Source organism: Empidonax traillii, unplaced genomic scaffold (assembly GCF_003031625.1).
Source record: "Empidonax traillii isolate 1590-97213 ecotype Southwest subspecies unplaced genomic scaffold, ASM303162v1 scaffold591:size1139884, whole genome shotgun sequence".
In the NCBI taxonomy this organism is placed as follows: Eukaryota; Metazoa; Chordata; class Aves; order Passeriformes; family Tyrannidae; genus Empidonax; species Empidonax traillii.
Genome location: NW_020955784.1, coordinates 541,793 through 569,345, shown reverse-complemented (window position 1 = coordinate 569,345; position 27,553 = coordinate 541,793). Strand labels below are relative to the sequence as shown.

The window sequence follows — 27,553 nt, the reverse complement described above, 5'->3', positions numbered from 1 at the left end:
AAACAACAGAATGTCTTTTCCATCTCTATCTATTAGAAACAGTCTGCTGGGAATGGTGATACATGCCTGATCCCAGGTTAAACAGGGAATGGAAGGCAAGCAGTTCATGAATTAGTCTAGTCTAAACTGAATTGAGGAGAATCTACATTTTCTTCTTTATTTTATTTTGATTTGAAAAATACTAAAATTGTACAGTTTTGGTAGTGGTTGTAGGAAGAGGAATACACTGTTTCACTGCGAGTTATTTCTGTATTACTCTGAATGCATTAACTTTGTGGGATCTACTGGAAAAAATTAATTTCCTGGAAGTGATATTGATACATAGATACAACTTACCTACTTAGTTGAAGTAAGATGGTAAGAAATAATTCTTTAGCTACAGGATCAGAACTCTATTCACATTTTCTTGGACGTTATTATCCAGTATGACCATGAGCTGTGTTAGACAATTTTGTTTGGAAGAGCACTTAATATTTCTGAAGTGATTTGGGATTAACAGTGTAACTCCATTTATTTCAGGTACTGTTGAATCAAGCATTAGTAATATGACAATGTAGTGGTGAGATGGAAAGAACAGAGGAGGGAACTTCCTGGTCTGTGAGACACCAAGGTTTTCCATAGCACTGACTATTACTTGCTTTTACTATAAAAGGGTCTTTGTACCAGGTGAGATCTGAGCATGATGTGATGTCTGCAGTGTGTTCATGTCAGGAAGACCTAAGGAGGGCTAAGTTCAGAGAAGACAATTTATTTCTCTAGAAAGACTTAATATGCAACAGTGGAAAGAATAGATACATCAGTGTATGGTACAGATAGACTATGGCTACCCCAAAGTAGCTAAAATCAGCTTCTCAATATCACATTCATTTTGTCCACGTAGAATCCTAAAATAACCATTTTCTCCCCAAGATTTTCCCCAGGAATTTGCAGCAATCTAAATGTAAACAAAGCAGAAAAAAAATTATCAACTTTAAAGTAGTATTTAAAAATGCAAGGTGCAAAATGTAAAACTAATCTTTTCTGTTAGTTTCCTTTTTAAGAAATCGAGTTTCTCAGATTTGGTGCAAAGAAAATCAGAATGCATCTTTTTCTGATTTCTAATAATTTGTTCCATTTTGCTTTGATCAAAGTTTCCATTCCGAAATCAGGATTAACAAAAATGGAATACAATTTCTACAAGACAGTTTGATAAATTGAAGCAGAAATTATAGGATGAAAATTTGACTGTTGGCTGCTGAAAGTGGACATTGAAACAATAATAGTCAGAATACCAATTACAACTAATCTGCTAAAGATAGACCAAAGATATAAAAAAAAGATGACTTAATAAATCAAATTTTATTCAGGTAGCTATTGATATATTGAGAAATTTAGTAGTTCTCACTGTTTTTTGCCAGTGAAACTACCTACCATAAGCTCTACCATCAGCTATGTAAACTCCAAATGACTTTTTGATGAACACAGGAATAATGAGATGAGCTGTTAATCTAAGTAATTAAATTTGACTTAGTCTAAACGGTTTAAAGGAAATGTTCCTTGTTTGGTTGGGTTTGTTTTTTTTTTTTTTCTGATAGCTGGATAACAGTTACTAACACTGTTTAAATAGACAATTTGTCTTTTTTAAATGTTTAAACAAATATTATTGATTACTTTTATTGAGTCTCATTTGTAGACATCAGAAAGAATAGACTCTTCATAGAAAATTTGAATAACATTGAAACAAAAAAGACAGTGTAGGAAAAAACACAGATATAGGTGGGATGAAACAGGCTTTGAAATTGAGGTAAATGATGCCTCAAGGGTCAGCATGATAGAAGTTGCCATAGAGGAAATAGAATTATGCAGGACACTTTCAGGTAAAGGAAAAGAAAAAAAAACAGAAGCAGAGAGAGTGAATGAAAGTAAAGAATTAGCTTTCAGACGATATGTGTTGTAAAGATCTTTTTCTTCTCCCTCAAAACACAGTCCTAAGGATTCACTTACCCAGAACTTCTGTTTCTGTCCATTTTTGTCAGGTATTGATCCCCACCTGTTAGAAAAGAATGGTATTTTGATGCAACAAGTAATCAGGGGAGAAGAGCTTGTCTTAGTTAGTGGTCCTAATTACCAGTATCAGAACAAAGCATGAATAATAAACTCTGCCCATCGATGATGCAAATGAAGATAAGTACCCTGCTAACCACAAGTTAAATTGCTATTAGGGATTACAAAAACTTAATGCAAGTGTAGTTTTAGTTTGTCCTTCCAAAAACCTGTTTTCATTGATGAAATCTCTCCTTTGGAGGACTTGTCAGCTGAACTGAACTCTGTAGGAGTATTGAAATTAATGTGAACACATTTCTTCAACTTAGCTGAAGATGCCTAGGAACATTTTTTTAAGAGTCTCATCCAACACTTTTACAGAAATAGCTGGTGAGTCGGGACTGAAAATGTTCCCAGCTTTTCTTAGCTCAAATTGAACTGCTGACAGCCTAATCTATTTTATTGAACAGTGCTGGTGGGGTGGGGGTGGGGGGGGTGACCTCTAAACTTACTTGCTGCTTTTGACATTTTGAGGACATGTTAAATTTGGTGGGAATATCCACGAAACCACATGAGAGACTGTCCCCACCCACGAGGTGATAGAACTTTCATGGTTGTGTCATTGTAGCTGAACCGCATAGTACTCTGATTTTTAGGCCTCACTTTCAGTGTATATCCCACCAACACCACATTTGAGCTGTATTTGCAGTGCATTGTTCACTTTGAAAGGAAAGCAACAAAAATACGATGAAAAACCCCACACCAGGAATGGGGAAATTAGGATTTTTCTGTCATATTTGTATTTGAACAGTCACAGCAGCATCAGTTCTCCTTGCTTAACGATGAACTCCTATTTACATGAAATACCTACACTTTCAGCCAAAGAGAAAAAGAAAAGCAAGACAAATTGGTGACTAGAACAGAGATGAAGTGCGAGTTACAGTTGCAAACACAAATTGTAGCTACTGCTCATTAAATGCGAGGAATCATAAAAACAATGTTGGTCATGACCATGGAATGTAATTGTTGCTTTTTCGAGGGCCTTATGATGCTTTTTATTTCAAACTTTCAACAAGTGAAAGTTCAAGTATTATCAGTAATCTTTGATATTTCTTTGACAAATATATTTTAGGTAGTCTGTCATGATCACAAATTTATAAAACAGATATATCATAGTTTATCAGATTTCATGTCAGATTCAGATTTACTTTTTCCCTCATGACCATTTTGTTAAAAAAATTTACATAAGCTGTAGTGTGAAAGTCCAAAATTTATATCAGTCTTAAAGACAAAGTAAAATTGTCTTGAATTTATATTCATGTATTTCTGCATTCTGTAGTATGCTTTATTTCTCCCACTTGTTTGAGAGAAATGATGACCAGTTCTCGCAGATGCATATTTCTGTGATTAAATGCTTTTCTAACATTTGTTATGTTCTAAAAGAGTCAGCTTCTAGTTTCAGACACTGATTGGAATTTATTGATTCTCAGAGATGTTTCTAAATGGAAGAAAACTTAGAAATCAAAATGGAAAAAGGTCTTTTTTTTTTTTTTTTATCTTGACTATAACATATCCATGAATTTAATTTCCTAGGTCTTATTTCATCAGAGTCTGATACCTAATTACTTGGCATATGCATTTTATTTACAGTTTAGAAAGAACAGCTGCTTACTCAGTAATCAATGCCTATGGGCATTCCTCAAATACTCTAAATTAAAATGCATTCAATTAAAATACACAGAAGTGTAGCCAGCAGGTCCAGAGAAGTGACTAATCCCATTTTTACGAGATTTTTACAGGACCTACTATTCTGTGTCCAGTGCCCAGTCTAGGGCTCCCCTATACTGGAAAGACATTAACAGGTTGGAACAAGACCAGAAGGAGTCCACAGAGATGTTTGGGATCTTGAGCACATGATGTAGGAGGAGAGACTGGGGAAGCTGATTTTGTTCCGCCCTCAGGAGAGATGGCTCAGGCCACATCTCTTTGTTGTCTTACACTTTACACAGGATGAGTATAGAGAAGATAGAGCAGACCCTCTGGATATATTGTGGTGGTGCCCCCCTGCCCCCCTTCCACATCCTCCACTTGAATCATAACCACCAGGGGTGGTTGTGATGGTTGCATCCAGCTTACTCTGGACTTTTGGGGACAGATGACAGCAGAGTCTGGAACAGAGACCCAGATGTCTTATTGGCATGCAAATAAGACTTAAAGTCTATTACCTTGTTCTATTAATAGTGGACAGCCCACGGACCACTGAGCTTCCCTGCACGGCGCAGGTCATTGATCGCAGCCAACACGGTCTCACGAGAAGAAGGTCCTGCTTATCAAACCTGATTTCCTTTTATAACAAGGTAACTCACCTACTTGATCAAGGGAAAACAGTTGATGTCATCTTTTTGGATTTCAGTAAAGCTTTTGATAATGTCTCTCAAAGTATCCTTCTGGACAAAATGTCTAGCACACAACTGGATAAACACATCATGTTGTAGCAAAGCAACTGGCTCACGGGTCAAGCACAGAGGGTAACATCAGACTGATGACCTCTCACTAGTAAAGATCTTCAGGGCTGCATCTTAGGTCCTGTGCTCTTCAACATCTTCATAAACAACTTGGATGCAGGACTGGAAAGAATACTAAGGCAAGTTTGCAGATGACACAAAACTGGGAGGAGCTGTTGACTCCCTCAAAGGCAGGGAGGCCCTGCAGAGAGACTACGACAGATTAGAGGCCTGGGCAGTCACCGACCATATGAAGTTCAACAAGGAAAAGTGCTCGATTCCGCATCTGGGATGGGGCAACCTTGGCTGTATGTACAGCCTGGGGAATGAGATGCTGGAAAGCAGTGCCACGGAAAGGGACCTGGGGGTCTTGATCAACGGCAAGTTTGATCTGAGTCAGCAGCGCCCCGGCAGCCAGTGTCAATTCACACATTGAGACAAGATAATTCTGTTTATTCTAGTTTGACAAAGTAGGGATCTAGGGGGTAATCCACAAAAGGGTAGCTCCCCAATCAGGAAAACTTTATATTATTTACACATTTTAACAAATAAAGGCATCAGCATTCATTGATTACACATTATATAGTTTTTTTCACTGATTAGTAGTCAATCCCATATTTATTAGTTATATTTACTGCTTCTCATGTCTTGGGGTGCATCAGGCAAAGCATTGCCAGCCAGTCAGGGGAGGGGATTGTCTCGCTCTGCTCTCCACTGGGGCAGCCTCACCTTGAATATTGTGTGCAGTTTTGGGCACCACAATGTAAGAAAGATATCAAGCTCTTAGAAAGCATTCAAAGGAGGGCAATGAAGATGGTGAAGAGCCTTGAAGGGAAGCTGTATGAGGAGTAGCTGAGGTCACTTGGTCTGTTCAGCCTGGACAAAAAGGAGCCTGAGTGGAGACCCCACTGCAGTTACAACTTCCTTGTGGGGGGGGAAGAAGATGGGCATGCACTGATCTCTTCTCTGGGGTGACCAGTGACAGAAGCCAAGGGAATGGCCTGAAGTTGTGTCAGGGGAGGTTTAGGTTGGATATTAGAAAAAGGTTCTTTACCCAGAGAGTGGTTGGGCACTGGAACAGGCTCCCCAGGGAAGTGGTCACAGCACCAAGTCTGTCAGAGTTCAAGAGGTGTTTGGGCGATACTCTCAGGCATATGGTGTGACTCTTGGGAACAGTCCTGTGCAGGGCTGAGGGTTAGACTCGATGATTATTGTGGGTCCCTTCCAGCTAAGCATATTTTGTGATCTTGTCATTCTGTGAAGCCGCACACCAGTATCTACTCGAGGAGGGATGCCTCCCAAGGTTACTGAATATTGAGAGATTCCTTGACACAACAGATTCTTAGTAGGGGGTTCACAGCATGTTAAATTTTGAAATCTTAGCTAAGTATAAGGGATTGATGGAGTGCATATAATCCTTCAGACCATTTACCAAGTCTAGGACTAAGAGTGGATCCAGCCTCACCAAGGCTCCCCTCCAAGAAGGAGCTGAGAAAGAAAAGGGGTCCTTTTTGAACCTCATGAATCAATGGGAGAGTCTCCCTAAGAGTTTTGTCTGACCCCGTCATCTATGCAGCAAAAATCAAGTGTACCTTGCCATCGAATCTTGCTAAACCACTGTCACATTTACTATTGAACTTTGTTGACTCACTACCTTATATCAATAAAGTATATTGTTGCCTCTCACAGGGGAGCTGCATCACTCCATCTGAGACATACATGCACAGACAGTGGCTAGAAGATGACAGTCACAGTTTTCAGCAAGGAATATTGCAACTAGACATAAGAGCTATTTTACAAGAGTGTTTGGGCACTACTGCCGAAGTGAGAGGCTGTGAAATATCTGTCCTCAGAGGTATCCAAAACTCAAACTGAGAAGTCCTACGAACTTGAACTATGTAAGTAGCTCTGCTTCAAGCTGGAGGGTTGAACAAGATGACCTTCTGAGATCCCTTCTAATCTAAAGTATTCAATGATTTAAGCAACTTTATCTAAGACAGCCCTGACAACTTAGGAAACAGAAGGTTGGAAGAAACAAATTCCAGATTGAGTTAGTCTTCAGATTTATGAATTACTATATTTGGAATTCAATTTCCAGATTTTGTTTAACAATTCATAGACTGTGATGGGGCAACTTATTTTGGCAATTTTTTTAATGGTTGCAGTCTAAAGAGGACATAGTAAGTTTGAGTTACTGTTTATTGATCAAATCAGTCTTGAGGTTAGTGCATGAGTCAGGAACAGGACTTAGCAGAAAACTTGGATCAGACTGTCATCTCCATAGATGCTGAGCTTTACTGACAGCAAAGCCACTGTGGCATAAATTCCTAGATCTTTTTATCAAAGCTTTCCTAAAACTTGGCACTTCACACTTGTTCTAAAGACTGGCTGAAATTCACCAATTCTTATTTCTCCCAGGCTAACATACTTCTCTCAGTGTGAAAAAGCACTCAGTTGTAATGGAAACAGCTGTTCTTTAGTGAACAACACTCTATATATTATTCAATAATGCTGTGTTTGTAGCCACATGTCAGTTTGATCTAACATCTTGCCTCTGGAAATGAATGCCATCTCCATCAAGAACATTTCTTAGGATTGCTTGGTTCATTCATACAAAAATACCTTCTTAAAAAGAAACCATTGTTTCAAAAAACACCTAAGAGGAAAGTGTTTCTGCAGTAGTATCTTTAGGAAAGGAGAATGTATTTTCTAAAACAGATTTCTCAATTTTCTAAAATACATTTCTCTTCATACGTATCTTATATGATCCTTTCAATTTCTCTTTTTCTCTTTCCTGTCTATAAAGAATTAATTTCTTCTGCATTGTATCTCTTAGTTGTATCCCTTAGTATATCAAATATATTATGGCATCCAAGCACAGCTTCCACTTTAGATTCGTCAGAGGAAAAAAATTTCTAAATGTCCTTTCTATTGCTGAGCTGGGCATCTGAGGGTGAATTTTTTGAGTTATAAAGAAATAAATAGTCTAAATGAATAATATTAAATTCATCTTGAATTTTAACTGCCATATTATTTGCTGCTCTAAATACTACTCCCTGAAATATGAATAAAGATGGAGGAAAATGGTCAGATAACCTTTAACAATCTGAAAACAAACACAGATGAAATGTTAACCTGGTTTCCAGTGTTTCAGTGGGAACACTAAGTTGGGGAATACCATTCCTAAACCACGACACTGGTTTATTCTGAGATTCAAGAAGCACGTTGACATTATTATTCTTTATGTAAATGTTAATGTCAGAACTGGAATAAGAATTTGTCTTTTTCTTGATCGTAAAACACTGTGGAATTTAGTTCGAGGTTAAGATATCTAAATGTATGTCTCCCACAGTAGCTAACAGAGTATTTCAGGATACATTCACTTTCCTAAATGCAGGTGCCTGGGACTGTTTGAGATGCCTTAGGGTGCCCAAGACATCCACGTTTCTGGCAGACATGACAGAGAACCTATGAGGCATTCCCATCCTTTTGGAGACACAGTTAGGTGAGAAGCTCTTCCCACTGCCAGTAGCACCAAATACCTATGTAGGGGAAACCAATGGGTCTACAAGCAGTTATAGCTGAGTTGCTCTCCTGTCTCCACTGACTTTGTTGAATATATCACCATCTCTGTGATGAGAGTTTGGATGTCTAGCATGTCACACCTGCCTGAATCTCAAATTGAATCCTGACTAACAATAAATAATTAACTAATAGTTTATAACTAACGATAAATAACACTAAAAATTGAATAGTTATTTACTCACTGAAGTAAGATAAGAAAAGGAGAAGACTGTAAATTATTAGGAAATATACAGTGGTAGAATGCACATCAGAAGACAATAAGAATGTAGGAGCTTCCAGAACTACACAATGGTAGCACTTGACTTCAGAATATACCATAAGGAGAATTAAGACATTCCAGACTAAAGGACTTGGATTCTCTCCATCTTAAACCACCCAGGATAAAATCAAAGAATTAAGAGAAGAGGGTAAAATTAACATCATAAACAACATGGACATTACAGTTCTGATGTGTATCAGTTTTTCATAACATGGCACAAAATTGTAGATGTTATATTTGGTTGAACAAAATTAAAGCAGAAATGTATTGTGCAAAAAAGGTTGTCAAACTGATCTGGGATGCATTTTATGTTCCTTAATGGCTCGGAGCAAGAGTTGGTTCAGCAACCAACGGACTGGAATTAAAAATTATGCTTTAGATGATAACCTTGCATTCTCAATCATAGAACAGAACCCTTTTGTGCTGGGCATTATAAGTGAAAAGGATTAGTAGAAGAACAAGTACTATTGCCATCATCTGCTTTCAGAAACTATTGTTTAAAGAAAATAAGTGGGAATCTACTCATGAATCTGAGGTATCACTATTTTGAATATAGGTCAAAATCAATAAGAAATAATAGATTATTGTCACTGCCTCATAAAAAATTTTTACACTTTCGGAGTTATTAACTGACATAATTCATTTACTACAGTCAATATTATATCTCCTCCTTTTCTTTCTCTGACATTTTTTACACCTGGGATCCTATAGTTTATGCAGTCAATGTAATCATGACCAGTTTTTCCTAAACTGGACCTACGTGTTCCTAAATAATGACATTCCAAACTAGTTGAAGGTAAATAGAGATCTTCAGTGTCTCTAGGGAAGAGAAAGCATTGGAAACTAATCGATCTGAGATGCACAATGGACGTGAAGTCTGCTTTAGAAATGTCAACAATATCAGAAAGAAAACCTAAGAAGCTGGGATTAAAAGTAGGCAAGATCATACATGTTTTGAGTAAAGAATTACACAGCATGTGGTTGGAGCAATACACTAAATGTGATAAGTTACTGCTAGGAGCAAAAAGAGCAACAATAACGGGCATTTGTGTGGCAAATTGAGACAAGAGTAAGCCAAAATATAGACACTAATAGCCTAGATGTGTGTAGGACTTAAACTTCAAGCAGAAAGAAAAAACTTAAAATCATATATAAAAATCCATAGATATAGTAGAGAAAAGAAGTCCAGGAAAGGAAACATCCAGAAAAAGCACCTCAACAATTAAGGAATTTAGGTCCTGGTGCAATTAGTTCCCAAGCAGAATTGACAGAGACTTAAAAGTGAGTTGACATATTCTTGGACAACATCCATTAGAGAACAATATTACATTTTCTGGAAAATGACCAAAATAATCTAACAGCACTCTTTTCTTTGCTTTTGTGATTATTTTGGCTTGATATTTATTCCAAATAAATGACATTTCAAAAGCAAACAGATGCTGGACCTCATTATTCAGAGAGAAAGCGACTTTATTAGGATATTTTGCAAGGTTTTAGATAAATAAGTCCCCACCTTTGGTCTTTTTAGGAAAAGCTTTCACCCTTACCTCATCCAAATTTTCCATTTTATTAAGAAGAAAAAGAAGATGTTTTAAGCAATTATTAAGGGAAGGTCTCTCTATCAGTTACTGAAAATTACTTTTAAAGGGGAGTTTTTCTTCAGTCTCACAAAAACATTCTGAAAGAAATACTTCACTAAGCTTTTCCAAAAGAAACCATCACAATCATCAATCAAAAATAACCTTGAATAAAAAGAAGTAATTTCACCGAACTGCATTCAGTTCCTTCAAGGAGAAAAAGTAAGCAGTGTATTTCCACATGCACAAAGGAAGCCTGCTACAGCTGACTCCGTGGAAACCATTCTGGTGCTCTTTGAGGTGAAAGGCTGAGTACTTGAGATCTCATATAAAATGAATTTTATAATTTTACGTCTGATTTTATGTAGTAGAGGCACCTTAGCTGTCCTTTTCAGTAATAATTTTCTCTTGATGTTAACTCTGTGGGAGCAGCTCCTAAATACACAACTCTGCCTGACAGTTAAAAAACTAGAATATGGACACTCTTTTAGTATTGTTACACAGAATGGAAATTGGGGTTTTTTGAACATTTCCTAGCTTCTTTTCCAATAAACTTTATCACTGCAATGAAGATGGACTTCACATGAGAAGCATAACTAAAATTATCAGAAAAAAATAGTAGACAATAATTAAATATCATTGAAAAACCAATAAAAAAATCTAGAAATACAACCTAATACAACAAAAAGGGTTACCAGCAATGTCTTAAAAAACAAGGCATTTTGCCAGATTTTACCGTGCTTACATTCAACTTTGTAGGTAAAATGTTGTTAAAATCTAGTACAGTAAAGACTTTTGAAGAGTGTGCTATATAATATTACACAGACTGGCTCCTTAGGACTAAAGCTGTCAAATAAGGCCTTAAAAGTAGAGAAGAATGACAGGTTTCAGATCTCAAGGCTAATAATTCCTGCAGATCTCTTGATGTTAGCAGAAGTCAGTGCTTTGCATAAATTGTTTACTGGACAGAAATACTTGTGGTCTAAAACTTCTCATCTCACTTTCTTCCCTGCACTTGATTGTATAAATGTCATAATTCTACCAGAGAAAAAAGGCCTAACTATTGCGGATCATGTCCTATTCTTAGTGCTGCATCACAAAAACCTAGTGCTTGTCAAAAACTAGGAATTTTATCTACTTAATTAGATAAAAGTTTAGTTCTTAATCACTTATTAATAAGAAGAAGGTTAGGGTCACTGACTAATGCTTACCACAAGAAAAAGCTTCTTAGAAAATGGTTGCTGGAATTTGAAACTACAGTTTTGCCTGGACTTTTCAGCCTGGGAGGTGAGTCAAATTACCAGTGAGTCAACAGTTAAATCACTACCACAGATCTACTGTAATGAATTATATGGGAGATACTCTCATGGATTTAACTGCATGAATCATCAGACACTGTGTATGTTTTATCCATGATCTTCTAACTGTAAAATATTCTTTGCTGTAAAATATATTTGAGTGTTGTTGTTTAAGTTTTAACTACAATACCTAATGTTGATTGTCTGACAATAATAAAGTAGATTATTTTTTTCCCATGAAAGAAAAAGGGAAATAAAGGCAAAGTTTCTTTATTCATGAAGAAAATAATTTGGGTTACGACTTTTGGTGCTTTAAGATGTTACTTGTTTGTTGTTATTCTGAGTGTAAGTTTGAGAGAGAACAAAAGGGAAATGTAGAGAAAAAGATTGTCTTCAAAGACAAAATCCCAGATGTCACTACCAGTAGACACTGGTGACTTTTTTAAGACTTTGGACTTTGCACAGTAGAGTCATTTAATTGTGTATTAAATCTTAGATTTCTGTTGCTCTGTCTGGCCGTCCCCTCAACACTAAACCACAAGGTTTTTTGCCTCACATATCAATTTGATCTCCATTAGTATGGGTTTTTGTGTTAAACATTCAACCAATGTTTTTTTCAGTGCATAGATATTTCAGTCTAGGAGTTGGCTAAGCCATTTCATTTGCTGCACAATTGCATTTAAATATTCCAGTGAATCATTGATTAAAATAGAGGGGAAATACGTTCCCAGTTAATGTACATCTCAGTGTCCTTATTGAAATCTTTTGTCACCCTGAGCACCTTCCAAGGATCTGAAAATGTATCTTGTTCATGAAAGAGTACAAAAGCTTTTAATAATACTATTCTTGTCCCCTCCAAGCCTTAAGATGACAGTCCACAGATTTAATTGTAAGTAAAGGCACAGGCTTTTGAGACCTTAGTGGATTTTTCAGTGTCTGCTTCAGCAGATACAGTTTTTTGGTGAAGGTATGAATCATATATTGTAGCTTGGCACTGGTACTGAAGTGATGCAGAGGAAAAAGTCTGAGAGAAGATTTGTCTGCTGAAAAACATTAAAGATGGATACTTTACTTCACTATCTTTGAAAAGAGATTTGTTTTAACTAGAACCTCAACCCCTTCATCCAATGTACGTCCTCTATACTGAATACACTATGGCACCTTTACACCACCAACAAATATGCCTCATGTTTTCTTTTATTGTGGACACTATCTGCTATTGAACAGATATAACAGGTTTGTTTGGATATTCTAGCTTAAATGTACAGATCTGAGAGAAATCTACCACCAAGTTAATCTTTGATGTGATTTTAGTCTAGTTTTATTAAGAGATCTTGAGGAAAAGATGACACTTTCATATGTTATATGGAAGTTTCATTGTACCTTTTCAACTTGTTTTCATACTGGTGTCATTAAGAGCTGTAGTTACCTGTGTATGGATCCATGAATGCATATATGTACATATACACAAACATACATCAAGACATTCCAAAAATATTGACATCCTATGAACACTATGTACCAGTAATTTTGGCTTTAAGCTGCTTTAGGATCCCATTATATGTGGAATTTCTCTAACCTAATCTAGACATTTTCATTTTAGCTATATAAGTCTGATATTACCCCCACAGATTCGTTTATAGTCCACGAAGTGTAATCACATCCAACAAAGCAATTCTGCTCACTGTAAGATAATTACTTAGCTAGTGTAGATGAATAGCTATGGAAGATACAGAGGAACATGTATGCTTAGAAGAGGCATAAGAATTTAACTTTTCTTCATCAAAACGTAGCTGTTATTTATCTCAATCTCCACTACTCACTTTTTCTGCTTACCTCCCTGTCTCTGAAATACTGACACAAAATCTGTTTGAGAGATCCTGCTCTCTCAACGTCAGTGGGATCAGTCTCTCCTGCCTTCAAATTGCTGAAAGCCCCATTTCACTGTCTGTGGAGACCGTGATTGAACCCAAATTGTCTGCTACCTGCAACCACCTCTGCCTGGCTGTTCCACATTTCCCTCTCCTACTTCCATGCTATTCTGTCTTTTCACATTCTCTCCCTGTGCCTGAGGTCACAGATTACCTCAGTGGAGACAGACTTACATTCCTGTCACAGTTGATTGTACAAACAAGCTGATGATAGAAAATAACTAACAATTTCAAGTTGCAGAACAAGGGAAGCCAATCAATACCTTTACAATCCTTATGATCCAAAGGTCAATTAGGCAGTTTATATGTGCATTTCTGGTTTTGTACAAATAGCTCTTGCAAGCTTCACTAAAATGTATTTGCATTTTATCAGTCCATGACCTTATAGGTTGTACAATTCATGAGCAGTTTAAGGCATTGTCAAAAATGTTTCTGAGATATTACAAATAGTATAAATAAAAAAATGAGACTACAATAAGCATCCACCTACATAAAACTGCATTTACCCTATGTATCAGCATGTCCCTAGTTCTTTTTTTCTCGAGGAACCAACTCAGCTAAGCAGAATGCAAAAAAACATCAACATCTTTATTTGAAGTACAACTTCGTGAGATTTCCATGAGTTTGTTATTTAGGTCAAGTAGTCTGAATTATCCCTTGCTCAAATAAAAATCATCAATGCTATATATGAGTGACAAAGAACTTGTACCCAGGACACATATTGTGCATTCAAATTAATTGAAACTAATGAATAATTGGAAAAAGGGATAGCTTAATCCTGAAGACATTAAAATCTATAGAAAGAAGTGATGCCACATCACATTTTATGACTGGATTTATCATTGCTAGAAATATCTACCCTTTGGCTCCAACAGCCTCCAACTTGTAAAACTCTAGTTCAATTTTTACAGTTAAACATCTCTGCAAATATTTTTATGTGGCATAATCTTGGAAGCCAGAGTGTTTATGCACTAGACAGTGAAAGTATGGATAATTCTTTATATTGTTGGATCCACTGGATACTTCAGCAATGTTCAATGAAAGTTAGTAAGCAAGTGCATTCCCCACATATTAAACTTTGAACCAGTCTGAAGTTTCCTTGTCATTGCCTTCTATTTTCATTTTTTTCCTTCACTTCTCATGTCCTTCTTAAGTATATCAGATCACTCAGTTTTCCTCTTACTCCATGTTTTGCAGTGATCATTCCACACAATGCTCTGCAGGGAGCTGCCTGTCTCAGTCAAGGCACTCAGATTTTGGTCACGAGTGGTTCCTTGCCTAAGGGCTGGTATCTTTTTGCACAGACTATCAGTTCCCATTTAAATCAGCATCCACTTCAGCACATTAGTTATCTTCTCCTCTCTCCCTCCTCAGCCATCACTTTGTCCCTACATGCCCTTCTCGCTTAATCACCCACCCAGGCACACATGTGGGGCAGCATGTCTTAGGGAACAGCTGACATCACCCTACGCTAGCACCAAGCATGCTTCATAGCCCTCCCAACACCCAAAACCACAGCCTCACAGCTGCTCATCCCTGGACTGCAGTATTCAAATGGCACTCAGTTTTTATTGTCTAACTTTGTTGACTTCTCATGGCTATTCAGGAATACCTTAAATACACACACATAAACCAGTACGTACCGACTGCCCTCCATAAACATATATTCCTAATTCAGTCCTCCATTTTTCTATGAGAAATTCCAGTTTCTCTTTTTCATTTATTCACAACTTTCTCTTAAATCATAATTCAGGAGTTTTTCCTCTACTAGTCCGAGTCAATACTTTTTGCAGCAGTATAGAAACAAGGATGATCTTGTGTAAGCCTGCTGCTTCTCTCTGCTGCTTCTCTCTGCTGCTCTGCCACTACCAGGCCCGCTTTTGTAATTCATAACCAGAGGTTTCCACAACCATAGGCATTTCCATGTCCTTTACAAAGATATCTTCACCAAGGTCAGAAGCACAAAACGCACCTTATTTTGTGACTTTATTTTCTTGATCTACATGTTGAAGATACTCTTTGTAATCTTCCTAGCTCAGCCCTGAATCATTATTTATTTGATATTCTAGACCACCACTAAAATATTTGATTGAGATTCTACAGTCCTTTTTCTGTGTAATCACTTGGTGACTTAATAAATTCATCTTGCATATTCCCTCCATGTCAAAGAATAAAGCCCCATAGTGTGTTCTGTAATTCTAGTGTATGCATTATTAGATACTTGTCTTAATAAAGTAGCACTGGTTGACAATTGAGGGGAAATCCACTAGGGTACTACACACGTTTCTGCAGCAGTTTACCAAAAAAAATGGGCAGCATCCCAGGAGCTGCTGATTCTGTTCAGGGCATAGAGAACCCAGACTGCTGTTCAGTTAATTGTTAATTGTGAGGCCACTGTCAATTTCATGTTTTTATGCATGTGACCGGCCGCCAGCTGGATGCAGCCCCGTTCACCAGCACTCTCTGGGTCCTGCCCTCCAGCCAGTTCTTAACCCAGCACAGAGTGCCCCTGTCCAAGCCATGGGCTGCCAGCTTTTCCAGGAGTATGCTGTGGGAGACAGTGTCAAAGGCTTTGCTGAAGTCCAGATAGACACATCCACAACCTTCCCCTCATCCACCAGGTGGGTCACCTGATCATAAAAGGAGATCAGGTTGGTCAGACAGGACCTGCCCCTCCTAAACCCATGCTGGCTGGCTCTGATCCCTTGTCCATCCTGTAGGTGCTGTGTGATTGCACTCAGGATGATCTGCTCCATAACCTTGCCAGGCACTGAGGTCAGGCTGACAGTCGTGTAGTTTCCCGGGTCCCCCTTGCAGCCCTTTTTGTAGTAACTGGGGTGGTCCTTTCCAACCCATCTGATTCTATGATTCTGTGAACTGATCATTGGCATTTTACTACATTAACGACTGGCAGAGAAAAAGGGTAAGAGAATGTGCTTTACTTACCCAAGGAGTTTGACTGAATGAGTTTTCCATTTAGATCCTGCTTTCTGGGTGTGTCGATATATTCCCCCTTTGTAAAGGAAAAAGTCCTCGTACACTCTCATTACAGCTGAAAAACAATAGGAAAATTCAGCACAGTCAGCAAATATTATTTCTATTCTTGTTCACTCCTTGCGTTTTACCAGTGAAATTTTTGTTGTGTTGGACTGCATTGTGTAGTTTATAATTACACTAAAAACATTAATTTCTCTGAAGTCCCCCGCTGTGAGTGAGCCAACAGAAATACTTGAATAGAACTCTCTAGAGGGTCTTTTATCAAGCTGGTTGCCTTTTTTTGTCGTGGAAACCCCCTATCATGGACTTCTTCCAATACAGTAAGAAGAAACTTTGCCTCGTGAGGCTTACATAAATTTTGAAATACAATTCAATAAAACAAAGCTCCTCAAGGTTCATATATAAAGTACTCAGTTCTGACTACCCTCTGCATATTCAAGAAGAGTATGTAACATGCAGTGTATATCCTGGGAAATTTGGTGCAGTGACCTGTATGTCTTTTTCTGAAACTCAGAGTTCATTAAGTACACAGCAATCTCCTTAAAGAAAACTAGATTGTCTCTCTCTCTCTATATATATATATATCTACATATATATATATATATATATATCCTGACATTCAACTAAAAGTGTGGAAAAAACATCACTTTTTGTCCATGAAGATATAAGGTGAAAGAGCTGATGAACTGGAAATTTTGTGCAAATGAATGAAGATTACAACTTGTATTTCATGTCTATTCATTATTTCACAGGAGTATCATTTACTATTTTTTATTTAAAAAATAGTTCTGTGTTTCTTTTCCACATTTGTTCTGCCACTTTAGTACCATTCACTTTATGCTGGGCTGCTAGATCCAGAGAAATGAAAATATTTTTCATGTCCATGTTACCTTTAGATTCCAGTGAATCAGAAGCATTAAATATGAGCTTAACTCCAACCTATTTTTAGCTTATAATTTTTAACTTCCTCACAGCTTGGAAGATGAGAATTAGAGAAATCTCGTTTCCTAAAGTCTTGCACCTTGGGAGTACCAGAAAGTACAAGTTTCACTCACCATTTTTTATGTGGTTGGAGCATTTATAACATGTGTGTCCAGTACAGATCTGCAGTATCCAGTAAGGTAAGCTCATGTCACAGTTCTTTCTTTCTGACCTGCTTTCAAATTTCTTTTTCCTACATGAATAATTTCATAAACTTAAAGGAAATTAATTATCTTTGCAATACCTTGGCCTCTATCATACTTGGCTGAAAACAGAAAACAGTCACAAATTTTAGGGGATGAAAGACAACTTCTCAAAACAGTGAAATGAGGCCATTTGCCTGGATAAAAATGTACCTTGCTAATGAGATCATTCATATAAAAAAATGTACTCTGATAGCAGGACACAGGGAATAAATAGCTATGATGCTACAGAGGTGGCAAGTCAGAGGGACAGTTGTATCAGTTAAATCTGAAAAAAAGTTAAATGCTCCAAATGAGTAATATTGCAGCTTCTGCTGAGCTGCCTGCCAAACCAGAGCTCACTCTCTGACAGTCACAGACCAACTGGAAAATAGCACAAACTTTATTCTTAGTTTCTAGATGCAGGCTCAGGACTCCATTATCACTCTTTGCAAAGGTTCCTGTCCTCCCTCTGTCCCTGGGCTCACCAGTGTACAGAGCTAGAAGCTTAATTCCTATGGATGTCCCTGTCCTGCTGTGTATGATGCCGCCTGTACAGGTTTCTGAGCTGCAGAGGAGCCTGTAGAGGGAGGGCTTGAAAGTGATACAAAGGATCAGAAAGGGTGAAGACTCCTGCTGGTCTTATGTGAGGGTGTCACAGGGGTAGTGAAGGAAATGTCATTCAAAAAATTACTGTAGGGGGTTTCCTGGATCTTGGTTTTGGCCTTGGCCAAAGGGAGGAGCTGAATGCAAATACTACAAAATTCACTTTCCCATAAAGTGATTGAGGTTCAAAGATCTCATCTTCCATCAGGATGAGACAGAAGATGGTTTCATTTCTAAATTGTTCTTTCTACATTGTTCTTGAAATCAAGGTCCATATATTCAGTTTCAGAAAACAATCTATGCTTTATTAGCAACTCTAAATCGTTGAAGATCACCTAGTTCCAACCTCCTGCCGTGAGCAGGGACATCTCCTCCCATTAGACCTGGTTGCTCAGAGTCCCATTCAGTCTGGCTTTGAACACTTCCAGGAATGGGATGGTGTTTCCCTGTTGGCTTCTGTTCCCTCAGGAGTCACTGGTTCATCTCTGCATGACTGCAAATGTGCTCCAGTGAGGCCAGCACATTTCAGGGTCACCAGCAGAGGACCCTCACTAGCATCCTGTCCCTTCGTATCTCATCCCATACCTTGCCAGGGACAAGCCTAATATTGTCTCACCTCCCCAGTCACATCTAGTTTAAGGCTTTGCCAATGAGCCCTGCTAGTTCCCAAACAAAAACTCTCCTCCCTCTCTGAGAAAGGTGAGTGCTGTCTGATACCAGCATGCCTAGTGCTTAGGCCCATTCCATTGACAAAAAAAACCAGCATTTTGACAGTGACACCAGCCATGTAGCTCTGCATTAATAGATTCAGCCCATCTGATTCTTCCTATGTTGCTGCCTTCCACTGGAAGTATAGAGGAGAATGTAACCTGTGCCCCAAATCAAAAGACATGTTCTTGTCTGTGAAGAAATATCATGCATAAATTATTTCCACTGAAGTAGAAAATTTTGAAGCCTGTTTCCACAATAACTAGTGTATGTGAGAGAATTTAATCCATGTTTATATATATATACATTGCATGTGTATGTATACAGATGTTTGTTTATGTGTAAATGTATATACTCATGTATATGTATAGGTATATGTATATACTTTGCAATAAGGAGCTAAATAGTAGTACAGTTCCTGGAGTTAGAGAAGTCTGGGTGCAGGAAGTGTTGGGTAGACAGACAGGTGATAAGTCTAGATGTAGCACTGAGCTATTTTTTATTTATTCAGTGACTCTGTCCTAATACAGACTGTGACTTGGACAGGATGAGATGATCACAGTTCACCAGCTAACTTTTTTCCTCTCATACAGAAGAGGCTTTGCATTTTCAAGAATGAATGGATTGGTTATTAATGAATCAGAATAGGTAGCAATTTTTATAAGGTTGACTGTAGTTCATGCATGACCTACCTCAGTCATGTTGAGCTTATCATATCTATGCATATAGATGCAGCAGATTATAATATTGATTCCACTATGGATTCCTCTGCATAAAATTGTTCAATAAGGACCTATGTCTCTAAGACATGCAAAGATACAAGATACTAAAACTAGTCACTACAAATAGAAGCAAAGTTTAGCATTATACATTAATGTAGCTGAGTGTTTTCTCCTGGTCTTTTTCTTATGCGAGCAAATTAAAAACTCCTCTTTTTTTCCCAAGATCATGATAGCTGAAATAACAAGTTCTGTGGGATCAAAAGTCTGATGTGTTGCAATAATGTGCAAGCTTTCCTTTTTGACTGCGACTGACTGTGTCTCAATTCTACTGTGTCAGAGAGGATAATTTTCCTACATCAACACTATAACTACTCTAATGAGTATTTCGTAAAGTCCACTAAAAAAAAAAATGAATGGGCAATATTAGATTTAAATGTTTTCAAAGTATTCATAAAATTTCACTTTGCTTGTTGCAAAATAGATTTCCTAAAATAAATAGCATTTCATCATTTGCATCTGAAAACGCTAATTGCATAGTTCCTGTGCCATATAAGACAATGACATCTGTCAGAGAGAAACTGTCGTTCTAACCTGAAAGCTGTATAATATAAAATTTTCAATTCCATTTCTACATCTCCTGCTTCAAAGTTGTTAAAAAATATTTTTTCTTAACTTTGAATATGCCCCAAAATCAAAGTCCATTAATCATTAAACAGTATGACTTTTGACATCATGATCTTGAAAGAATTTTGAGTGTTTTCCAGCTATTAAACATTACCTAGCACATTAGATAAGATTGGCCCTAAGCAATTTGTAAGTTCTTGAAGAATGACAAGAGAATGAATAATGGAAAACCTCCTTCAGTATTTGAAGATCATTTGCAGGATGTTTTGAAAAAAAAAAGTATGATATGGTTTTAATATTAGATTTATGCCTTGGTTGCATTTGTAATATGGGAATATAGAAGAGAGAATTCAGTGACAAATTATTGGTTAGCAACTGTGACTCATCTAAAAATCACATTATAGCAAAAAAAAAAAAAAAAAAAAAAAAAAAAAAAAAAAAAAAAAAAAAAAAAAAAAAAAAAAAGGGAAAGTGATTCCACTCGGTGCATACTCTCAGTGCATATCTCTTATTTAGATCTTGACCCAATACATGAAAAGTATTGACGTTTCAAAAACTATCAATTGTTGAGTGGTTAAGTCCTAACAAATGGATGAATATTGATTATTTTATGTAGAACACTCAGTATTAAGAGATTAATCCAGCAAACTGTATACACAGACTACGAATGTGATATTCAGGAGAGGTCTGAAATTCTATCTTGAGGATTCTAATTTTTTCATTTACTTAAAAATAGCAGAAATTACTGTCCTTGCATCTAGATCAAATGCAGGGTGGGAAAGAATATATTCCTTGAGCAAACAAACTTGGACAGAACAAAAAGATTACTGATGATGTTGATCTTGGTAAGTGTGAGCCTCAGATTAATTGCAGCTACACACATAAAGAACTTTAGGAAGCCTTTCCACTCCATGCACAAAAATTACCTATATCTAATAACCAAAACCATTTCAATTATAAATTGGAGATTATAATAAATCCCTATATAATTAAAGGCAGTAGAAATGCAGAAGTCCCCTGAATAAAATCCTTTGGCCCATTCCGTGTAGCTGGACATCCTGCACTATGACCTATCTCCATCACCCCAAGCCCCACATCCCTCAACCTCTCTAGTTACACTGGCCTGAGGGTGTGAGCAGGAACCTGCATTTTCACCTGCTGCCAGCACCATCCACTGCCACAAATGGACAGTACCCAGGGTAAACAGTTTTTTTGCAGCTCCTCACTCACTGTTGAAATCTCTTTATTTCTGACCTCTAAGAGGTCAGGGATCTTCATTGCAGAGTTCAGCAGAAAAAAATCAAAACTCATAAGCCTCTACAAACAACAAGAGCCTTCAGGTTCTGAAATAGAAAATCCTGGGGGTATTTCAGTACTGAATGACTTGCTGGAGGGTCCGTACACTGCAACATTACCATCAGAGGAGAGCATGCCTGGTGGGTTGGCCTTAGCTTGTGGGGGAATCAACCTCAGACCTAGAGAGCAGAGCTTGACTAACATTTAATTCCTCCTACACAGCCACAAAATTTCACTGATGACCGAAGAACTGTCACTGAAAAAAAAGCACATTTCCTGCACACGGATTTTGCACAAAGTTTCAGCAAATCCAGCTGAAGGTCATTTCACTCTTTACAGACTCTCATGCAGCAGTGGTGACTTTAGGGCTACTACTTGCACACCAAATGCCCCTGAATGAACTACAGTGCATACGACTGGTTTCTTCACTGTGGCATGTAATTTCTGGTTTTGAATATTTTGATAAAAGGTCATTCCATGGTCTAATTATTTCAATAACATTATCATCTTCCAAACTTACCATACCTTGCACTGGTCCTTTGTCCATGATTTCTTTCATTATATCAGTTTCCTGAGAGGAGGTGAGAGCAGCAGAAGAAAGGGCAAGGGAAGATAATACACTTACTAAATAAAATTAAAACTCATACTAATTTATCATCGTGTACATACACATAGTATAAATACACCGTTTTACTTGTATTTCTGCTAGAGAATATTTGGTTTTCCAAATGAACAAAACCTTCAGAAACATGTTTAAGAAGCAATAGTGCACCATGATGACTGCATACTTTCTTATGGGACCACAAAAGGTCAGCTTTAAAGAGAAATCGTAAAGAATTTAAACTCTTATGAGAATACAAAGACAACATAAAGAAAAAATCACAGCTCTAGTCTTGAAGTAAAGTTAACATATTTTAATATACCAGATAATATTGAATCTTCAAAGGAGTAAAATGACTGAGACAGCAGGTGAACACCATGCCATGAACTTACTTTTGAGGAAACCCTGTAGTGAGAGGCACACCGGTATAACCGATTGGATTTTTCTAAAGCATTGGGACATGGCCCATTTGTATAGTTTTTTCCATATTCACTTGACACATAACACTGATTTTCAGCTGATGGTCCCAGATGACTGTTCCAAAATGATGGATAACAAGCATAGGACACAACCCTGTCCAGATATTAAAAAAAAAAAAAAAAAAAAAAAAAGTTGATAAGAAGCTTGCTTAAACATTTTTGCCATTTTATTTCAAGCTTTTAACTATTTTGCAACTGTCATATTTCAAGTAATGCTCTTCAAAAGTATGAATGACCCATGTCTTCAATTGGCTGGCATTTACTTCAGCTCACATACATGATACTTACATTTCAATTAGAGTAGTCCTCTCCCAACCCTTCTTCAAAGAGATATAAAGCAGAAAAAGTGGCTTAGCATTTGTCACCTGGTACACTCATCTCATTAATGATGCATGAAAGTTCACATGGAATAAGATCAAGAACTTACCAGTGTTGTCAGTGGGATTCATTTGGCAAAAATGGCTTGTGAAACGGGCATGGAATACTGCTAGGTATTTCCAAAACAATGTACACATTTCTGTGTTAATGCCATGGAAGCTTATGTTTTTTTAAAGAGCATAATTAAAGAATTCAATGAAGTAGAATATTTTAAAATAGGTAGTCCTATAAAAACCGTATGTATTTAAGTATCATATGTACAATCATCAATTGTACTGAACTTTCTGAATCTGAGGAAAACTATTTCTACACAATATGGAGTATAATTATGTTTGCCTGCATATACTTAGTTGTCAGGAGTTTTACAAGACAAGCCCATATATGTTTCAGCTGTTTTGAATAAGACATAACATTTCCCCATTAGCATTTTGTGTTAGAAAAAAATGATCCTGAGGAGAATGTCTTTTTCTTATCGAATTCTTTCTGCCCCAACTAGATCACACACAACCAGAAGCTTCAGAAGTAATTCATCTTAGATGAAAAGGGATTGTCCACCTAAGGTTGTAAGTTGCTAGGCTCTTATTGCTTAGGTCTACAATCTGCTCAGTGACAAACCCTTTTAATCCCTTCTGAATATCTGAAAGTGTTCTAGATTCACAGATTTTCAATGGAGAAGGGAAGTATTTAGGCCAAAACAACAGAGGTTTTTATTAGTCATTTTTACATTTTATTATGCTGTGTTTCTACTGCTGGGTAGAACTAAATCTTTGGTTTATATATGTATGCATCTATAAATGTTTATAAAATGTCTCTATCCCTATATACATAATTATTCACTTCAGCACAGATGATAGATTTCCAAAACAAATACAGGATTGCTACTGAGTGCAATCAGGCTTGTAAGGCAAGTAAGATGAGCAAATAGAGTCCTTAGAGCATGATCTAGCATAGGTAGGGCAGCAGTAGGTAATGGCAACCCAATAAAAAGAATGGTATGACACCTATCACTCAGGTGTACTTAGAAACACCTCAGAGGGAGACAACAGAGGAGAAATTCCTTCCTGAGGTAGGGATTTTTTACCCCCTCCTTTCAGTTGGATTGTCCCAGTGGACTTTCCACAGGTTCTGCATGGATGGGTCTTATTTCTATGTCAATAGAAGTGAAACACCAAAAGATGCAGTAGCACACTGAAGTTGTGTGGTAATCCTGACATGATTACTCATTCTGAACTAACAGTCACCTTTTCACCAACCATACATTCTGCAGTTGTAACATAATTTCACAGCTTTTTTTCACAGATGAAATGTGAGTTTATATGAGCTGATGCACCAGCACAACAGTAAACATTAAAAATACTTCAAAGCGAAGACCTTGCTGGAAGAGTCATAGAATCAAAACAGAAATAGATGTAAATGTGTTTATGTGCAAAAATATATATATACATATATGAAAATAACATCAGAAACAAGCAGGATCCAAAGAGAAGCAGGAAAATTCTGTATTACGTTCATACATTCTTAGCAGAATTCACCTGAAGTCATGTTTATGTGTTCAATCTAATGAAAGGTTTTGTGGTTTTATTGCATTTTTATATTTGAATTGTGAGATGAAAAATAATCCAAAACATTAGACTATATTACTAGCAAGTTGGCCAAAAAAAAATAACAATAATATCTTTCTAATTCCCTGCAATGGCTAAGAGCACAAGGTACAAATCAGATTAGAGTCTGATTAAGAGCAATGTTTGCATCCATGTATAACCTTCATACCACCCAAAAATGAAACATTTCTTTCTCATTCTTGAAAAACATAACCTCCTAATTTCCCTTAGTAGTTAAAATAGCTGCTTTCAAAGAACATTGATTTCTCCAAAATTATGACTTGTAACTAAAATACCTAAAATTAATAATAATTAGAAACAGAATACATATTTATTCTTTAATTAAGGAAGTAGGAGAGAGAAAGAGTGAGAGTTAAACAGTGTTTCAGCTCCTCTTATAGCAGATTTCACTGTTAATCAGGTACTCAGTGATTCTGAAAAGTCAGGTCTAAGCACTAGCTTAAGCACACTGAGCTTTATGGAAGTCTGCTGCTGACTTCACTGGGGACAGTTTATGCCAGCACTCAATTTTTCTGAACATCTGCCAAAAACCTGAGATAAGCACACTTCAGAAATCAGAAAACTAGAAACTTTAAAACAGCATTGAAAGCCTGCTGTGGAAATTTACAAGCCCTCACAGAAAATCAATGTGTTTTCTCCCTGTTGCACAGTATGAAGATAATGAAAAAATGATTGCAATATAATAGCTCATGAAAATAAAAGTTGCCTGAAATCGTGAGGAAGCAAGCACTATTTAACAGGGGTTGTTCAAAAGACACTTCAGACTTTTATGCCATAAATTTCCATTTTTTTCATTGTCAGAGGTAAAGGGTTATGCATTTTGTGGGTTTAGCTACAAAAATTATTCAATTATCAGTCCAGTGAACCAAAAAGTTTTGTTGTTTTTGTTGATATTACTTGCTCTTGGCCATTGTCAAAGACAAAATACTGGGCTAGATGGACCCTTGCTCAGACCCAGCATAGCTGTTCTTTATGTTCTTCTAGTATCTGTTTTCAAAGATATTTGGATGTTTCACTTGAGATGTTGATTTGTGTCTGGAGCGGCTGGACGAGAATCTGAAATATCATTTGGACTTGAGGAAAGAAAATCAGGATATACAAACGTTTATAAAAACACCTAAGTAGAAATACTTTCTCGTGTGGTACTTTGATGGCACGTCAATGGCTTGGGATAAGAATGGCTACCAGGCAAAGGTCTGTCATAGCACAGTGATGTTGTACATGTTAGAGCTAGCTCCATGGGGAAAAAAAGCTTAATAAATTAAAAGAAAATAATCTTGTTTTGTTGAGATTTAGCAGAGATTTAGATAGTTTCCAAAAAAATTCATAATGGTTCTCAAAACTCCCCTTCAGATTCTTTACTCAGACAGCCACCTGCAAGAGCCTGGTGAATACCATGAGGCTGAGCCACAAGCAAGTACTTGGGGCTGTGGAGGTGAAAAGACCGTTCACAGGTGTGCTATGGTGAGCTGAGCTGCTGTGGCTGTGTGATTCCAGGCTTCTGCCTCTATAGAACAGTCTGTGTCATTAACTACAGTGCTGACGATAAAAATAATACTACTTGCTGGTACAGGAAGAATCTTATTATGGCCTTGTGATGGTTATGCCCATAGAGGGGTAACAGTTAGAGGGAATAGAAGATTAGGAGATTGTCCTATTGCTGCATTCTTTACAACTTTTCCTCTAAAAATAACTTGCTCCAACTGCTGTAGAGATAATGCTCATGAAAATTAACCTCACCTCTTCTTTTATCTACACCACCAATTCTTGAGCTCCTATCCTTAACAGGCAAGCAAACAGTCCAGTGAGAGAGAGTTGAAATTACTTTCCTAAGAGCATGAGCTACTGATTAAAAGGAGATTGTTCTTCTAGTTACAGAAAATTATTGCTGTTAAAAAGTGTTTACAGTTAAATGTCAAGTTAGAACTTTCATTTCTCATAAATGAAGCCTTTGCCTTTACTCCCATGAGGTGCTGAATGGCCTTTCCTGGATAGAATCACTCACCTAAAGGGTCTCCCGCTCAAAACCTAGATCAAAACTAGTTTGGGGTTTAAACCCTGAGAGAGAAAGACCAAGGAGTGCTTGATGTAAACTCTCCCCATAACTATACAAAATCTTTGTCAGATCAGAAATAGTTTGATACAGATGCAGAAAGCAGAATGATCGCTTGTACACTGTGTCTATATGAATGACAGGTCTTCATCTGGATCCTTAGGTTGCCTTGTCAACTAAGATGCATCACATCTGATGTCCTTTTGCTCTTGCCATGGTTGGTTTGTTTGTTTGTTTTTTACCTAAATTAAAAGTTGACAGAGACCACACCTGAGATCTCTCTGTCTGCCAGTTTCAGATATATTAAAGACAGAGTAAGGGATGATATTGCATGAAAACGAGAGAGGAAATTGATTTTGGTATAGAACAGAAAGGACAAAAAAAATTCTTTTAATGTGAAAACCATCAGGATTTAATTATATCATGTATAAAATGGGGTTATTGAAATTCTCCTAGAAGCCACTTCCAGGCATACAAATTTTAAGGAGCTGAATGAGAACAGGCAGCGCAGATTTACCGTGACAGGTAACGATGACACGATGAGATGATCTGACCATGATGAAATGACTGGTTCCGTGGAGAATAAGAAGAGCAGTAGATGTAATTTACCATGCCTTTAGCAACATTTTCAGCATGGTTTCCTGTGGTATTCCTCTAGTTTATTGGATCAGGTGAGTTGCTTACAAGGTCAGTTGTGGACTGGCATGCTGAAAGGTTGACAGATCAGAATGACTAATGCCTGTTTCCTAGTGGCATTCCTCAGGAGTCAACACAAAAGCAACACTTTTGCATCTCTGTTAACAATCTGGATAGTGGGATGTAAGGCACCCTTAGCAAGTTTGTGCAGAATGCAAAACTGGAGGGGAGTGATTAGTATGCACAACTGCCATTCATAGCTGTGTTCATAGTCTGGAGGAATGAGCTGATGGAAATATCAAGAAGTTCAGCAAAGACAGATGGCAAATCCTGCCTCTGAGCCAGAACTGCCCAGGTACTGGCAGGGCACTGCCTGTGTAGAAAGCTGTTTTACAGCAAAGGATACGAGGTCCTGAGAAAGAGAAAGTTGAATGTAGGTCAGCAGCAAGTCCTCTCACAAACATGGACAACCAATACTGGGCTGTATTATCA

The 27,553-nt window shown here is 37.3% G+C and overlaps 1 protein-coding gene across 1 annotated transcript in view; it reads right to left on the bottom strand.

Moving 5' to 3' along the window:
- Positions 1-736: 736 nt before the first annotated feature.
- Positions 737-27,553, bottom strand: part of TINAG (tubulointerstitial nephritis antigen) — a 42,151-nt gene continuing 15,334 nt past the window's right edge. The window contains exons 7-11 of the mRNA XM_027898311.1: positions 22,286-22,466; positions 21,818-21,863; positions 16,123-16,228; positions 1,984-2,029; positions 737-934 (exon numbers count right to left, since the gene is read on the bottom strand). Coding sequence (XP_027754112.1) covers positions 824-934; positions 1,984-2,029; positions 16,123-16,228; positions 21,818-21,863; positions 22,286-22,466 — 490 coding nt within the window. The 3' untranslated portion in view covers positions 737-823. The remainder of the gene's footprint in view (positions 935-1,983; positions 2,030-16,122; positions 16,229-21,817; positions 21,864-22,285; positions 22,467-27,553) is intronic.